This window comes from Saccopteryx bilineata, chromosome 1 (assembly GCF_036850765.1).
Source record: "Saccopteryx bilineata isolate mSacBil1 chromosome 1, mSacBil1_pri_phased_curated, whole genome shotgun sequence".
In the NCBI taxonomy this organism is placed as follows: domain Eukaryota; kingdom Metazoa; phylum Chordata; class Mammalia; order Chiroptera; family Emballonuridae; genus Saccopteryx; species Saccopteryx bilineata.
In genome coordinates, this window is record NC_089490.1 from 259590098 (window position 1) to 259608540 (window position 18443).

The 18443-nt window shown below is 40.3% G+C and overlaps 1 protein-coding gene across 7 annotated transcripts in view; it reads right to left on the minus strand.

Annotated features, from left to right (window-relative positions):
• The window catches only part of BDP1 (B double prime 1, subunit of RNA polymerase III transcription initiation factor IIIB), a 126916-nt gene that overhangs the window by 81060 nt on the left and 27413 nt on the right, over window positions 1–18443 (minus strand). For all 7 annotated transcript variants that reach the window (XR_010726895.1, XM_066241605.1, XM_066241625.1 and 4 more), the window contains exons 8-11: window positions 13410–13464; window positions 8723–8866; window positions 4788–5075; window positions 3480–3627 (exon numbers count right to left, since the gene is read on the minus strand). Coding sequence is in view for 6 of the 7 variants with exons in the window: in XM_066241605.1 (XP_066097702.1) it covers window positions 3480–3627; window positions 4788–5075; window positions 8723–8866; window positions 13410–13464 (635 nt within the window). In the remaining variant the exon portion in view is untranslated. The remainder of the gene's footprint in view (window positions 1–3479; window positions 3628–4787; window positions 5076–8722; window positions 8867–13409; window positions 13465–18443) is intronic.

The window sequence follows — 18443 nt, forward strand, 5'->3', positions numbered from 1 at the left end:
AACACGATAAAGGCCATCTACAATAGACCCACAGCCAACATCATACTCAATGAGCAAACATCAAAAGCAATCCCTTTAAGATCAGGAACAAAGGCCCAGGCCGGTTGGCTCAGTGGTAGAGCGTCGGCCTGGCGTGCAGAAGTCCTGGGTTCGATTTCCGGCCAGGGCACACAGGAGAGGCACCATCTGCTTCTCCACCCCTTCCCCTCTCCTTCTTCTCTGTCTCTCTCTTCCCCTCCCGCAGCAAGGGCTCCATTGGAGCAAAGATGGCCCGGGCGCTGGGGATGGCTCCTTGGCCTCTGCCCCAGGCGCTAGAGTGGCTCTGGTTGCGACAGAGTGACGCCCCGGAGGGGCAGAGCATCACCCCCTGGTGGGCAGAGCGTCGCCCCCTGGTGGGCGTGCCAGGTGGATCCCGGTTGGGCGCATGCGGGAGTCTGTCTGTCTCTCCCCGTTTCCAGCTTCAGAAAAATACAAAAAAAAAAAAAAAGATCAGAAACAAGGCAAGGGTGCCCCCTTTTACTACTCTTATTCAACATAGTTCTGGAAGTCCTAGCCACAGCAATCAGACAAGAAGAAGAAATAAAAGGCATCCAAATTGAAAAGAAAATAGAAAACTATCATTATTTGCTAATGACATGATACCATACATAGAATACTCTAAAATCTCAGTCAAAATACTACTAGATCTAATAAACAAATTTGGCAAGATGGCAGAATATAAAATTAATATTCAGAAATCAGTGGCATTTTTATACACCAACAATAAACTGTCTGAAAAAGAAATTAAGGAAACAATCCCCTTCACTATTGTAACAAAAAAAATAAAGTACCTAGGAGTAAATTTATCCAATGAAGTAAAAGACCCGTACTTGGAGAATTATAAAACACTGATAAAAGAAATAAAAGAAGATAAAAACAAGTGGAAGCATATACCATGTTCATGGATAGAAAGAATAAACATCATTAAAATGTCTATATTACCCAATGCAATCTACAATTTCAATGTAATTCCTATTAAAATACCAATGGCATACTTCAAAGATATAGAACAAATATTCCAAAAATTTATATGAAACCAAGAAAGAACACGAATAACCTCAGCAATCTTGAAAAAGAATAAAGTAGGAAGTATCACACTTCCTGATATCAACTTATACTACAAGGCCATTGTACTCAAAACAGCATGGTACTGGCATTAAGAACAGGCATACAGATCAATGGAACAGAACAGAAAACCCAGAAATAAACCCACACCTTTATGGCCAATTGATATTTGACAAAGGAGGTAAGAGCATACAATGGAGTAAAGACAGTCTCTTTAACAAATGGTGTTGGGAAAACTGGTCAGGTAAACATGTAAAAAATGAAACTAGACCACCAACTAACACCATACACAAAAATAAACTCAAAATGGATAAAAGACTTAAATGTTAAGTCATGACACCATAAACATCTTGGAAGAAAACATAGGAAGTAAGCTCTCCAACATCTCTTGTAGCAATATCTTTGCTGATTTATCTCCACGGGCAAGTAAAATATCAAGCTAAAAAGCTTTTGCACAGCAAAAGACAATATGAACAAAATAAAAAGACAACCCACACAATGGGAGAACATATTCACCAATATGTCTGATAAAAGGTTAATAACCAAAATTTATAAAGAACTTCTAACACTTAACACCAGGAAGGTAAACAATTCAATTTAAAAATGGGAAAAATAACTGAACAGACACTTCTCCAAAGAAGACATACAAATGGCCAATAGGCATATGAAAAAATGTTCAATATCACTAATCATTAGAGAAATGCAAATTTAAACCACAATGAGATACAACCTCACACCTGTCAGAATGATGCTCATTAATAAAACAACACACAATAATTGCTGGCAAGGGTGTGGAGTAAAGGGAATCCTCTTGCACTACTGGTGGGAATGCAGACTGCTGCAGCCACTGTGCAGAAGTGTATGGGGATTCCTCAAAAAATTAAAAATGGAACTATCTTTTGACCTAGTTATCCCACTTTTAGGAATATATCCTAAGAACACCAAATCACTGATTGAAAAGAAGATATGCACCCTCATGTTTATTGCAGCATTGTTTACAATAGTCAAGAGCTGGAAACAGCCCAAGTGTCCATCAGTGGACAAGTGGATTAAAAAGCCTTGGTACATATACACAATGGAATACTATGCGGCCGTAAAAAAGGAAATCTTACCTTTTGTGACAGCACTGATGGACCTGGAGATTATTATGCTAAGTGAAATAAGCCAGGCAGAGAAAGACAAATATCATATGACCTCACTCAGTTGAGGAATCCAATGAATAAAGTGAACTGAGGAACGGAATAGAGGCAAAGGCGAGATCACAGGGACAAGAACAGTGTTCAGGGGGAAGGGGCATGAGGGGAAGGGATCAGAGAAGGTAAAGGGATTAGTGACATTATATATACATAACACAGAAATATAGATAGCAGGACAGCAAATCCTAGAAGGAAGGGGGAGGGTGTTTAGGGGAGGGCCAACAAAAGGGGTATAAGGGAAGACATGGGGGTAGGGGTGAGAGAGTTATATTCGGTGGGACACTTGAATCCATGTAAACACAATAAGTTAAAATTAATAAAAATAAAAAAGTGGACATAAGATTTCAGTCATGTAAAATGGAAAAGTTCTAGAGATGTGCTCTACAACACTATGCTTATAGTTAACCCTGTACTATATAAACTTAAATATTTGGTAAGAGAGATTTCATATTATGTTTTTTTCTATCAAAATTAAAAAAGAATTCAATAGCAGGATATATATCATATCAAACAGCTAAAAAACAGAAATAAAGAGAAAATCTTTATAGAAAATGAGAGAGAGGCCCTGGCCAGTTGGTTCAGTGTAGAACATTGGCCCAGCATGTGGATGTCCTGGTCAGGGCACACAGGAGAAGCGCCCATTTGCTTCCCCATGCCTCCCCCTCCTCTTTCTCTCTTTTTTCCTCCCATAGCCATGGCTCAATTGTTTCAAGGGAGTTGGCCCTGGGCACTGAGGATGGCTCCAGTGGCCTCCACCTCAGGGGCTTAAAATAGCTCGTTTGCCAAGCAACAGAGTAACACCTTATAGGGGACTTGTCCAGTGGATCCCAGTCGGGGACCATGTGGGAGTCCGTCTCTCTGCCTCTCCTCCTCTCACTTTGTATGAAAAAAAATGCGAGAGTTGCAGTGGCAAAGTAAGCATTGGAACAACAGGCAATACCAGAATGATATCACACAATGATAAAAGAGCGATTTCACCAAGAGGAGACAACGATCCAAGATATGCATGCAACTAACAACAGAGCCTGAAATAGTTTCCCCAAAACTCAATATAACAGGGGAAAAACATATAGAAATGAAAGGATAAATAGGCCAACTCACAATTATAGTTGGAGACTTTTACACTCCCCTCTGAGAAACTGACAGAAAAGGCAAACTCAAAAAAGATATTTAAGCTACCTTGATGAAAGAACAGGGTCAGAACTGTTTACAACTTCGTCACTGGAGGATACATCCACAAGTTCACTGATGTTCTGTGCACAAGAAAGTTTCTGTTTGGTATTGCCTTCATCTTCATTTACCTCAAGCCTTAAAGACTGAGATTTATCTACAAATACAAAATGAATGTTATTCTAAAAACGGACAGCAAAAACATCTATATTTTAAAGTTCAAAGGAATTCACATATAACACCATCTTTTCTTATAAATCACTAATCCATTTAAAACTCAAGTTCTTATATGCAAAGGGACAGATCTCATTTTTTAGAACTCTTAAGACACCAAGACTTCCCTAAATTCTTAGCCCTCATTCCCTAACAATTTCAATGTTTGCATTCTAAGGAAGTATAAAAATGAACAATGGGAGAATTATTTATTCCAGTAGCTCTTTTATAGAAATTAAATCACTTATTGTGTGTTCACAGAGATGCTCTGAAAAGTTATCATGAACACCTCTGATTAACAGACACAAGCAATATACACTTAACTACAGTAAGTCCTCACCTTACATTGTCAATGTGTACTTGAAACTGAGGAAAAAATGACATATAACAAAACCAATTTTACCAGGAGTTAATTGATATAAACAAGATTTAAGTTTCTACAGACCCTCATCAAGTTGTAACACAATGATGTTGAATGAAAAGACATTATTTAAGGATCCGCATAAATATATACATGTGACTGCTTATTATTAATGGGAGTACATAGGAGGTACTACACCTTAGAGACAAACTTCAGAGAAAAATGTTCCCATTTGGCTTTTTTTCTTTTTACAACTCTTTTTCTACTAAATTAAAATATAGGGTTTAACACAGCACATAAATACAGAACCAAATAGGCTCTGGCCGGTTTACTCAGCTAAAAGCGTTGTTCCGAAATGACAAAGTTGCAGGTTCAATCCCAGATCAGGGCACACATAGGAAGTAACCAGTGAATGCACGACTGAGGGGAACAACAAATGAATGCTTCCCTTCTCCCTCCCCTCTCTCTCCTTTCCTCTCTCTGTCTCTCTTAAAAAAAAAATCAATCAATAAATAAAAATTAAGCCCTCGCCGGAAAGCTCAGTTGGTTGGAACGTCATCCAGAGGTTGCCTGTTCAATTTCCCTGGGGTCCCTCTCTCAAAAAAAAGATAAATAAATAAACCAAATAATAAGCATTATTAATTGCTACCATCCAAAAAGAAGGCATTTAAGATAGATACCCTATTATTTGTACATATGTCCTCAAATAATACAGGGGCTATTAAAATATGAAAGAAACTTACTTTTCTGTTTTTCTCCTTTAGAAGGGCCTGGCTGAACAGTGGCATTTTCTGTAAAATTCTTTATTTCTTCCTTACCAACTTCATCTCGATTTTTCCTTCTCCTTTTCTTTTGACTTAGTTCTGGTTCTAATGCAATCTGTTCTGAATCCTCTCCTGATAACATCAGAGGCTGCTCTTGTTCTTCTTGTACTGTCTGAGCATCATTCTGAGATTCTTCTGTGTCTGAAATATTAGCACTCACAGACTCATCTGGATTATCATTCACTCCTTCAGTAGCAACGTTTTTCACTGAAAGTAAGAGAAATGGTTCTAAATATGATATATAAACAACCTACAGAAAAATTCTTAAAGATGGGGTAGATAAATACTCAAGTATGTCTTTTGTAGTATTATTTGTATGAGCAAATTTTGAGGATAACATAAAATGCCCAACAGAGAACTAAGTTATAATGCTACATGTGTGCTATAAAAATCCATGCAGTAAAAAATGATGTAGGCTCATATGTAGTGATGTGAAAGATTTCAAAAAATATTGTTACACATAAAAAACCACGTTGCAAAATAGTATATATAGTATGAGCTCATTTTTATTAAACAAAATAATTACATATACTCTAAGACCCACAAACATATATATGCATAGAAAAGACTTTAGTAATAGTTATCCCTAGGAAACCTAAAGAATCTGATTCCGGCCCTGGCTGGTTGGTTCAGTGGTGGAGGGTTGGCATGGCATGCAGGGGTCCCGGGTTCGATTCCCGGTCAGGGCACACAGGAGGGGCACCCATCTGCTTCTCCACCCCTCCTCCTCTCATTCCTCTCTGTCTCTCTCTTCCCCTCCCGCAGCTGAGGCTCCACTGGAGCAGGGATGGCCCGGGCGCTGGGGATGGCTCCTTGGCCTCTGCCCCAGGCGCTGGAGTGGCTCTGGTCGCAACAGAGCGACACCCCGGAGGGGCAGAGCGTGCCCCTGGTGGGCGTGCCGGGTAGATCCCGGTCAGGCGCATGCGGGAGTCTTTCCAGCTTCAGAAAAATACAAAAAAAAAAAAAAAAAAGAATCTGATTCCAAGGTACGACAGAGTTCAAGAATTTTACTTCCTATGTCACTTTCCAATGAACAATCTTTTTAACATATATTTTTAAACAATTTCTAGTGCCTTTTCCTTGGAGATATATTAACCCTTTGAGTAGTATGAACGTTCATGTACATCCTCACTCAAAAGGTTAACAAAAAACTCACTACTCAAAGGGATAATAGTCAACTGTATCAAAAGATGAAAACAAAAAAATTTAAAAACCAAAATTAGAGATCACCATGGAAACAGCATTTTTACTGTTTCTTACATATTTTAATAGCCCCTGTATTATTTGAGGACATATATACAAAAGCAAACTTCACAACTACAGCTGATCAGACATCTCTAAAAATATCTTAATCTTAAAAAAGTAAAATAAAATTCAATGTCATTTATTTTTTTAAGAGTCAAAACAAGATTTTAAAACTAAGAAAAAGCCCTGGCTGGCTGGCTCAGTGGTAGAGCATCAGTCCAACATGTGGATGTCCTAAATTCAATTCCCAGTCAGGGCACACAGGGGAAGCGACCATCTGCTTCTTGACCCCATCCACCCTCCCTTCTCTCTCTCTCTTCCCTTCCTGCAGCCATGGCTCAACCGGTTCAAGCAAGTTGGCCCCAGGCACTGAGAATGGCTCCATGGCCTCATCTCAGGCGCTAAAATACTTTAGTTTCTGAGCAATGGAGCGATGGCCCAGATGGGCAGAGCATCACCCAGAAGGGGGCTTACTGGGTGGATCCCGGTTGGGACACACGCAGGAGTCTGTCTCTCTGCCCCCTCCCTTTCATTTAAATGAATGAATGAATGAATAAATAAATAATAAAACTAAGAAAATAATACTTGATTTATTTTCTATCAGAATAACAGCAATTTTTAAATTCTGAGACTTGTAATGACACATCAAAAAATTTCTCACATTAGTAAGATATAGTGAGTTACTAGTGCTATTCAACCATAATGTGAATATCACAAGCTTAATGCACGTATTTTAATCTTCTAGTGCTACGTATAGTAAGTTAAAAAAATGATTAGCCTGACCTGTGATGGCACAGTGGATAAAGTGTCAACCTGGGAACACTGAGGTCACTGGTTCGAAACCCTGGGCTTGCCTGGTCAAGGCACACATGGGAATTGATACTTCCTGCTCCTGCCCCCTTTTCTCTCTCTCTCTCTCTCTCTCCCACCTCTCTAAAATGAATAAATAAAATCTTTTAAAAAAAAATGAATAAATAATGAAATAACTTTGCAGTCATCAATAACATCTTTTAAAAATATGACTAAATAATGAAATAACTTTGCAGTCATCAATACTACTCTTTAAAAGATGTAGGCACAGCCTGACCAAGCAGTGGCACAGTGGATAGAGCGTTGGACTGAAATGTGGAGGACTCAGGTTCAAGACCCCGAGATCACCAGCTTGAGCGCGAGCTCATCTGGTTTGAGCAAGGCTCACCAGGTTGAGCACAAGATCGCTGGCTCGAGCAAGGGAGCACTCCGTCTGCTGTAGCCCCCTGGTCAAGGCAATATGAGAAATCAATCAATGAACAACTAAGAAGCGGCAACAAAGAATTGATGCTTCTCATCACTCTCCCTTCCTGTCTGTCCCTATCTGACTCTCTCTGTCTCTGCCACAATAAATAAATAAATATTTTAAAATAAATAAATAAATAAAAGATGCAGGCACATACTTCAGAAAGGGAAATTCTAGATTGGCTCTGTGAAGAAAACAGTTAACACAGCAGCTTATCCTTTGAAAGGTCTACTTTAAAAGGTTGGCCTGTTGGCTTTGTCTAGACACTTCAGTTTGGGGAGAGTTCCCATCTGCCTGACAAAAGTGACTCACTGCACCAAAACTGTTTGTACTGAACAACTGCCTTCCTTCTGGAAATCTTAAATTCTGGTAGATGCCAGTCAGAGGGTATGACCAGCCTCCAATAAAATCCTTGGGCACTGGTTCTAACAAGCTTCCCTGGCAGACCACGTTTTACATACTTGGTGATAGTGAAATTAAGCATATCCTATGTGACTCCACTGGACGAGAACTCCTAAAGGCTTATACCTGGGTTCCCCTAGATGTTGACCCATATGCTTTTTCCCTTTGCTAATTTTGCTCAGTATCCTGTTACTGTAATAAATCTCAGCTGTTAGTACAACTACATGCAAATAATTAAACTTGGAGGTGATCTTGGGAACCCCCAACATAGGCTCTCACAGTGCTATATTTGAATCCTGCCTCTGCCACTACTAACACTGTGAGACCTTATAAAAAAGTGACTAGGATGACTATTTCTGGGAGATTAAAACAAACGGAGGCCATAATATGAACTAGCTAACATAAGATTGATTCCCTGTAGGCCTAACACTCCTTACGTTACGTGATCACAGCTAAACATTGTCCTCAAAGATCAGAGTTTAAATAGTTAAGAAAATATAAGACTAAAAATTTTAACCACCTACATATAATTTTCTACCAAATACAAGTCAACATTAACCCTCAGAAATAAGTTATGCTCAAACAATCCAATTTAGTCACAAGTTCAAAGTATAAGAGTTCTATTATTTTAAATGTTAGAATTTTGTGCCAGATGTTTTACAGAAGAAAATGATAATAACTAACCAAACATGACACTCCAAAATTCTGATAACACTTTCATTAGCTACAACAATACACCAGATGCAAGAAAGATGTCAAATAGCCCAGCCATGAAAATTAGAAAACTTAAAAGAGAGCTGCTATTGGGGGCTAGGTACCTGGAATGCCCAGATGATCTCAACCACCTGAACTACAGGTGAATGTTCAAAGACTTGAGGAATAATACTGCGAGTCTATTAAGTAAAAAAAAATTTTCCTTTAAAATAAATACCTTTTACAGTTTTCTGTGCTTTAGAAGATTTCTTCTCCTTTAAACTCTGATTTTTAATGGATTTTTGTTTTCTTTTCTCTTCTTCAGCAAGAACTTTCTGAAGCAAATGAGCAAAAAAATCGAAGTCAAAAGGGCGCTTTTCCTCTGTTTAAAAAAAAGAAAAAAAAACCTTCAAGTTTTTATTTAAATATCATAACATCAAAAGCAAATGGGATTATCAATAGGAGAATGGATAAACAACTCTAGTTACTATGGTGCAGTTACATAAGAGACCACTGAGTGATAGGAAAAAACTATTTTAGTTTTATTAAACAAGAAACTGCTAATAAGAACAATAATTCACGCCTGACCTGTGGTGGCGCAGTGGACAGAGTGTTGACCAGAAATGCTAAGGTCACCAGTCAAAAACCCCAGGCTTGCCTGGGCAAGACATATACAAAAAACAACTACTATGAATTGATGCTTCTGGCCTCCTTATGCCCTTTCTCTATCTAAAAATATCAATAAATAAAATCTTTAAAAAAAAAAAAACAACACCCCACCAATTCAAGTGAATCTCAAAAACATGATGAGTAAAAAAGCCAAACACAAAGGAGTACAGAATGTACGGTTTCATTTATAAGACATTCTGGAACAAGTAACTAATCTATAATGATTCAAATGAAAGTACTGGTTGCCTGGGTCAGGATAGCTGTGGAGACTGACTAGAAAGGGAAATAAGGGGCCTTTCTGGAAAGATGAAAATGTCCCATATCTTGCTTTGGGTGGTAGTTACACTACCAATTCTTCGTCAAAGCTCAAAGTACAAATTCCATTGTGTGTAAAATATGAATAAACTTTTAGAAAAACCTAGAACTAAGAAGCCCTCAAAAGTCTATGGGCCCTGGCCGGTTGGCTCAGCGGTAGAGCGTCGGCCTAGCGTGCGGAGGACCTGGGTTCGATTCCCGGCCAGGGCACACAGGAGAAGCACCCATTTGCTTCTCCACCCCTCCGCCGCGCTTTCCTCTCTGTCTCTCTCTTCCCCTCCCACAGCCAAGGCTCCATTGGAGCAAAGATGGCCCGGGCGCTGGGGATGGCTCTGTGGCCTCTACCTCAGGCGCTAGAGTGGCTCTGGTCGCAACATGGCGACATCCAGGATGGGCAGAGCATCGCCCCCTGGTGGGCAGAGCGTCGCCCCATAGTGGGCGTGCCGGGTGGATCCCGGTCAGGCGCATGCTGGAGTCTGTCTGACTGTCTCTCCCTGTTTCCAGCTTCAGAAAAAAGAAAATAAAATAAAATAAAAATAAAAAATAAAAAAGTCTATGCAGACCTTGCCGGTTGGCTCAGTGGTAGAGCGTCCGCCCGGTGTGTGAAAGTCCTGGGTTCAATTTCCATCAGGGAACAGAGGAGAAGAGCCCATCTGCTTTTCCGCCCTTCCCCCTCTCCTTACTCTCTCTCTCTCTTCCCCTCCCACAGCAAAGACTCCATTGGTGCAAAGCTGGCCCAGGCGCTGAGGACAGCTCCATGGATTCCACCTCAGGCACTAGAATGGCTCCAGCGGCAGCGGAGCAATGCCCCAGATGGGCAGAGCATCGCCCCCTAGTGCATGCAGGAGTTGGTCTGACTGCCTTCCGCTCCTAACTTTGAAAAAATAAAAAAGTCTATGCACCACCATATGCTGTTGTGGACCGTTAATGGCAAAAAGCCATTATAGATTCGAGGCTTGGCAGGGGGCTAAGTTCTCCCCCCTCCATCTCCTTATTTGGCTTTGATGCTGAGTGTTTGCACCCACTCCACTTCCTTCCTTGGGTTGCAGGAAGCCATATTCATGCCCTTCCTCTGACTCTTTGTTTGTTTCAGATGTTTGTAAATTTCACTAATGTATCCTGTTTTTGCCTTGGGAGAATTCCTGTCTTAGCCTTTGATGTGCAACTTTGTATCAGGGTCCTTGATTTGCATAGGTCTATATAATAAAGCGAACTGGGGCTGTGAGGCACTCAGATGCTGCCAGGAAGTTTGAAGAGTCCTCCCGGTCCCATCGGTTTTGTTTTGACAAGTGTGTTTCCTCAATTCCGCACCATTATTTGGAGCCGCGCTGGTCCGCGGCAATATGCCTTCTCTTTATTACTATTAACTCCACTCCTCCAAATATTAGCAAAGAAGAAAGCAAATGAATATTGATCAGGACCACTCTCGCTAAATTCCCATCAACAGCACTATATCAGAAAGAGCAATCTGTGAACAAATCAGGAATAAATAAATCCACTATAGGAGTTAAATCCTTGACTAAGCTGTACTCTAAAAATTTATCAAATGTAGACAAATGATGGTGTCTATATATAAGCTCCAAGATTGGCTTGATTATGATTATAAGATAGCCTAAGTAAAGAGGTATATACCAACACAAAAATAAATTAGCCTCAGTAAACCAAGCCCAAACCTGGGATTCCTGAAGGCCCTGTGTTATTGTGGACCCCAGCCTTTAATCTGTTCTGACCTTCCAGAACAACAATGACAAAAAAAATATACAGCACTAAAATAATCCATAAAGATTCTCAGAGGAATTCAAAATATAATTTTAAGTTCTAGAAAACACCATTTAGGTTTTAATTTTAATTTTCCACTACAAAGCACCAAAATCAGTGAAGTTTTAAGGTATCTATTATAATAATTTTAACAGTGGTTCCACACCCCATAAAAGACTATTTACACGTTTAAAAATTCTGATTATAATACATAAAACATCATGAAAAGTTTCAGGAATACTTCTCTAAAATGGAGAGGGTTGAGGACAACGGTATTCAAAATCTTCCTGGAAGTGATTTCCCTAAGGATGCAATATAACATGGGGTGTAGGGCCCACTTATCTCCCTTAGTATTTACTCATCACATAAATGTTCATGCACCCTGGCCCAGTAACTCAGTTGGTTAGATCATCATCCCGACACCAAGATTGCAGGGTTCATCCCCAGTCAGGGCACATAAAAGAATGAACCAGTGAATGCATAAATAAGTAGAACAACAAATCAATCAATCTGTCTCTCTATTCCTCTCTCTAAAAATAAATATAATAGACACATACATGCTCCAAACCCTAAGTCTTCTCTTTAGTTTTCTAAGATAAGCACTATGACAAATAGAAATTGAATACATTTATATTAATCATGAAACATTAATAAAATTATCTTCCAAATAGCAATGCCCTGGCCAGTTGGATCAGTGGTAGAGCACTGGCCCGGCGTATGGATGTCCTAGGTTTGATTCCTGGTCAGGGTACACAGGAGAAGTGACCATCTGCTTCTCCACTCCTCCCTCTCTCGCTTTTCTCTCTCTCTCTCTCTCTCTCTCTCTCTCTCTCTCCACCTCCTGCAGCCATGGCTCAATTGAAGAGAGTTGGCCCTGGGCATTGAGGATGGCTCCATGGCCTCTGCCTCAGGTGCTAAGAAGAGCTCGGTTGCTGAGCAACAGTCCAAGATGGACAGAGCATCACCCCCTAGTGGCTTGCCAGGTGGATCCTGGTCGGGGCACATGCGGGAGTCTGTCTCTACCTCTTCTCTTCTTACTGAATTAAAAATAAAAAAGACCCTGGCCAGTTGCTCTGCGGTAGAGCATCAGCCTGGGGTGTGGAAGTCCCGAATTTGATTCCCTGCCAGGGCACACAGGAGAAGGTTCTCCACCTCTCCCCCTCTCGCTTCTCTCTCTCTCTCTCTGTCTCTCTCTCTCTCCCTTTCCCACAGCCAGGGCTCAAATGGTTCTAACAAGTTGGCCCCAGGCACTGAGGATGGCTCCATGGCCTTGCCTCAGGCGCTGAGATGGCTCAGTGACAAACTACAGAGCAGCAGCCCCAGATGGGCAGAGAATCGCCTGGTAGGGGGCTTGCCGGGTGGACCCAGGTTGGAGTACATGTGGGAGTCTGTCTCTCTGTCTCCCTGCCTCTCATTTAATAAAATAAAATAAAAATAAAAATAAAAAGAAATAGCAACTACTTTATATATTTCATTTTCTTTACAGATCATCTGATGTCCTTCTCTGCATTTTAGAAGAAAACATGTTAACTTTAATGAGGCTATTACTTAGAAGCTGAAAGGTATACATCATTTCTTCAAATCAAGTGTAAATTCAAATATCATTTCTTCAAACAGCACTTTCCTGACCAATCTAAATATCCATCTACCTCTCTCTTTTTCCTTCATCTCAGAGATTAATCAATATCTGAAATTATCATGCTTATAGATTATATCCTTTCCCCCACCCTATTAGACTGAAGGCTATAAAAAAGCAGGATTCTCATCTGGCCTGTCACCAGTATATGCTCAATGCATAAACAGTGACTAGCACACAGCAGGTGATCAGTATTGCTGACTGACCACTGGACAGAAACATTTATAATATAGTATCTTCTAGAAACAACTCCTTCAATACAAGTTCTTCAGAATAAAGAGCACTTAGAAATGGTATCTTCAGACCATCTGTGACCCCTTAGAATCAGAATTCTGCTTGCTTGCTTCTTGATATTTTAGCTAATCCATTACCTATAGATCTATTTAAGCAGCCAGATCTGCACTGCTAAGGAGAAAAATATCCAGTCTTACTCTTCCTATGACAATATAAGACCAAACATATCTAAAACATACTAGAACCAAAGAGAAGGTTGGTCATTTTTTAGGATCTCCAAATGATACATTATAAAAGCAGTCTTAATACTTACGAAATGCTTTGTCTATTCTCCAACCATTTGTTTTCTCTTCACGTTTAAATTTATTCTGTTAACAAAACAAAAAATGCTATAGTAATCTTCTCCCATTAAATGAGTAAGGATTACGTTGTTTTTAAAAACAAAAAACAATAATAAGTATTAAAATGAAACTCTTACAGTAACATATAATTCCCAAATAAATAAAAATGTCTTGCCCTGACTGGGTTGCTCAGTTGGTTAGACTCTGGCAGTCCAGTCCACCAGAAAGTTCGTGCCAGTCCATGAAAGAGTTAATCATCCTGATGCAGTATGAAGACTATAGACCCAATGATCTTAGTCAAAATCGATAATGCTCAGGGTGATTTCTACCCTAGCAGTCCTCAAAAAAATTCTAGTTTCACCAGACCCCAAATGTAAAAAGGTTGAAAACCACGGGGTTAGAGCATCATCCTAATACACCAAGGTTGTGGGTTCAATCCCCAGTAAGGAAACATACAAAAATCAACCAATAAAAGCACAAATAAGGCCCTGGCCGGTTGGCTCAGTGGTAGAGTGTCGGCCTGGCGTGCAGAAGTCCCGGGTTCAATTCCCAGCCAGGGCACACAGGAGAAGCGCCCATCTGCTTCTCCACCCCTCCCCCTCTCCTTCCTCTCTGTCTCTCTCTTTCCCTCCCGCATCCAAGGCTCCATTGGAGCAAAGATGGCCCGGGCGCTGGGGATGGCTCCTTGGCCTCTGCCCCAGGCGCTAGAGTGGCTCTGGTCGCAACAGAGCATGGCCCCCTGATGAGCAGAGCGTCACCCCCTGGTGGGCACACCGGTGGATCCCGGTCGGGCGCATGCGGGAGTCTGACTGTCTCTCCCCGTTTCCAGCTTCAGAAAAATACAAAAAACAAAAAAAATAAATAAATAAAAAGCACAAATAAGTGGAATAACAAATCTCTCCCTCCCTCTCTCTCTCCTTCCTTCTTCCATTCTCTCTCTCTCAAATCAACTTTTTTTTCTTTTTTTAATTATTATTAATTTTAATGGGGTGACATTGATAAATCAGGGTACATATGTTCAGTGACAACATCTCCAGGTTATTATGACATTTGGTTATGTTGCACACCTATCACCCAAAGTTAAATTGTCTTCCGTCACCTTCTATCTGGTTTGCTTTGTGCCCCTCCTTTCTCCCCCCAATAAAACATTTTTAATAAAAATAAAAATGTCTTGGCCAATAGGCAAGTTACCTTAACCTTTAGCTTTTTAAAAATAAAAATGATTTATACTGAGTTTCCTGAGACTCTATATAATCAATAGCATGAATCATCAATCAAAGCTGGATTTACAGATAAAAAAATAAAGTCCATCAGCACAGAAACAGATCAAACCTGTAATCAATTAAGCTAACCAGTACTAATTCTTTTTTTCTTTTATTTTTAGCAAGAGAGACAGACAAAGAGCATGCAAGCTTGTGACAGGAAGGAGAGATGAGAAGCATCAACTCATAGTTGTGGCACTTTAGTAGTTCATTGATTGCTTCTTATACATGCCTTGCCCGGGGGTCCAGGCAAGCCAGTGACCCCTTGCTCAACTCAGCAACCTTGGGCTCATGTCAGTGACCTTGGGCTCAAGCCAGCAACCTTTGGGTTCAAGCCAACAACCATGGGATCATGTCAATAATTCCACGCTCAAGCCAGGGACCCTGCACTCAAGCCAGTGAACCTGCACTCAAGCTGGCAACCCTGGGGTTCTAAACCTGTGACCTCAGCATCCCAAGCCAGTGCTCTATCCACGGCACCACCTGGTCAGCGCTCACTCATTTTTTTCTTTTAAATTTATTTTTTTTTGACAGAAAGACAAGAAGAGAGAGAGAGAGAAGAATCAACCTGTAGTTGCTTCACCTTAGTTGTGTATTGATTGCTTCTTATATGTGCTTTGACCAGGGATCAGAGAAGCAAACTCAGAGTGACCTCTTGCTCAAGCTGGCAATCTTGCACTCAAGCTAGTAACCTTGGTTTCAAGCCAGTGACCTCAGGTTTTGAATTGGCAACCTCAGCACTCCAGGTGGATGCTCTATCCACTGTGCAACCATTAGTCAGACACCAGTACTAACTCTTTAAAAACTAATATATGCATATCAAGTTAAACCTATTATATTATTATTCTAATATGTTTTTAATGGCATGGAGGGGAGACCATAAAGAAACACCTAAGCAAAAATTAGAGGCAGACCAATTTATCCTTATACTCTATAAGTTTTTACGGGCCCATTTTTAGGACACTTCTTATAACTTTAACATCTTTAAATCTACAAATACCCCTCATTACCATTCTTTATTTTTCTTCATAAAATTTACCAAGTAATATAAAATTTTTCAAAGATGATAATCTTTCTCCCTTAAAAGATCAGCTCAAAAATTAACAAAAGTTACATCGATAAAAAGTCACAAGCTGCCTGACCAGGCAATAAGTGGATAGAGTGTCGGACTGGGACGCTGAGGACCCAAGTTTGAAACTCCAAGGTCACTGGTTTGAGCATAGGCCCATCTGGCTTGAGCAAGAGCTCACCAGCTTGAGCGCGGCCTCACCAGCTTGAGCTCGAGGTCACTGGCTTGAGCATGGGATCACAGACATGACCCCATAGTCACTAGCTTGAGCCCAAACGTCGCTGGACTGACGCCCTAGGTCGTTGGCTTGAGTCCAAGTTCGCTGGATTGAGCAAGGGGTCACTCAATTCTGCTGGAGCTCCCCAGTCAAGGCACATATGAGAAAGCAATCACTGAACAACTAAAATGCTGCAACGAAGAACTGATACTTCTCATCTCTCTTCCTTCCTGTTCTGTCTGTCCCTCTCTCTCTCTCTCTCTCTCTCTCTCTGTCTATCACAAAATATATATATAATTACACAGAAATGTGAAACACACATTTTGTTTTATTTTTATCAATGGTCAATATAAGAAAATGAACATTTTCTCATCTCTCACACAAATAAAATTTTAAAAAGGCAGATTGTCAGACTAAATATAAAAGCATTACCCAAATGTAAATCTAAACTGCAATGAGGTATCACTCATACCTGTTTAAACTCTCATTATCAAAAGGAAAGACGTGTAGGCAAGGATGTGGGGAAAAAAGGGAACCTTTGTACATTGTTGGCAAAAATGTAAACTGGTACAGCTGCTTTGGAAAACAGATGGAGGGAACTTCAAAAATTAAAAGTAGAATTGCCATATGATCCAGCAATTCCGCTTTGGGTATTTACCAGAAGAAAATGAAAACACTAACTCAAAAAGATAGCTGTACCCCTATGTTCAATACAGCATTATTTACAATAGCCAACACACAAAAACAACTAAGTGTCCATCAATGTACGAATGGATAAAGAAATTATCGTTCAGCCATAAAAAAGAATGAAATCTTCCTCCTTGCAACATGAATGGACTCAGAGGGTAGTATGCTAAGTGAAATAAATCACACAGAAAAAGAATACTATATATCTCCTATACTGGAATCTAATCTTTAAAAGAAACAAAAACCGAAGCTTATAGATACAGAGAAGATTGGTGGTTGCTGGAGGTGGGGTGGGGTGAAATGAATGAAGTCAAAGGATAAAATATTAAAGAAAAAAATAAGAAAGAGCCTGACCAGGTGGTGGCGCAGTGGATAGAGCGTCAGACTGGGATGCGGAAGGACCCAGGTTCGAGACCCCGAGGTCGCCAGCTTGAGCGCGGGCTCATCTGGCTTGAGCAAAGAGCTCACCAGCTTGGACCCAAGGTCACTGGCTCCAGCAAGGTGTTACTCGGTCTGCTGAAGGCCCGCGGTCAAGGCACATATGAGAAAGCAATCAATGAACAACTAAGAAGTCGCAACGCGCAATGAAAAACTAATGATTGATGCTTCTCATCTCTCTCCGTTCCTGTCTGTCTGTCCCTGTCTATCTCTGCCTCTGTAAAAAAAAAAAAAAGAAAGAAAGAAATCTAACCTGTGCTATGATGGTATTAAGAGATGAGGCATTTGGAATGTAAATAGTTCATGAAGGTAGAGATCTCCTGAATGGGATTAGTGTCCTTATTAAAGGAACCCTAGAAAGCTTTTTTTCCTCTTTCCTCCTGGTAGGATACAATGAGAATCCTGCAGCCCAGAAGAGAGACCACACCAGACCCTGATTATGATGGCAACCTGATTTTGAACTTTCAGCCTCCAGAGCTGTTATATATTAAAAACAAACAAATATTCCTCATGAACAAAGATACAAAAAATTCTCAAGAAAATATAACAAAATTTAGCAAAATATAAAGCAAATACTACAGTTAGACTAAATGAAATTTATCCCTGGAATGCAAGGTTTGTTTTGTGGTGGTGCAGTAGATAAAGCCTCGACCTGGAATGCTGAGGTTGCCAGTTCAAAACCCTGGGCTTGCCTGGTCAAGGCATATATGGGAGTTAATGCTTCCTGCTCCTCTGCTCTCTAAAATGAATAAATAAAGTCTTTTAAAAAAATCACTGTAATTCACTAGTCTATTTTCATTTTTCTATACTGTGCCCAAAGACCTGCTGGAACTACACAACATTTTTAGGGAAAATAGTCTAAACAATTTTTTAGAGAAATAGTCTAGGGACAAATAAATCATTAATTACTCAGACCAGCTCCTCTAGACAATTTCTAGCCATCACAGAATTTTAACATTTTGTTTTCCTTATATCAAAAATCATCATCAGAAAAGGAACATTAGCCTAGCCTGTGGTGGCTCAGTAGATAGAGCATCGACCTGGAACGCTGGTATCGCCAGTCCGAGACTCTGGGCTTGCCTGGTCAAGACACATACGACAAGCAACAAGCAAGCAATGAACAACTAAAGTGAAGCAACTATGAGTTGATACTTCTCACTGCCCATCCCTTTCTCTCCTCTGTAAAATCTAGGGGGGGGGGGGGGGGAGAAAAGGAACATTAAAAATATAAACACTTTATCATCTCTTGTAGAAATACAGTGACCATTACACTCTATAGTGCTCCTCAGGTGATCAATTCATGCCTAGTTCAAAAAAAAAATCTATCTTTCCT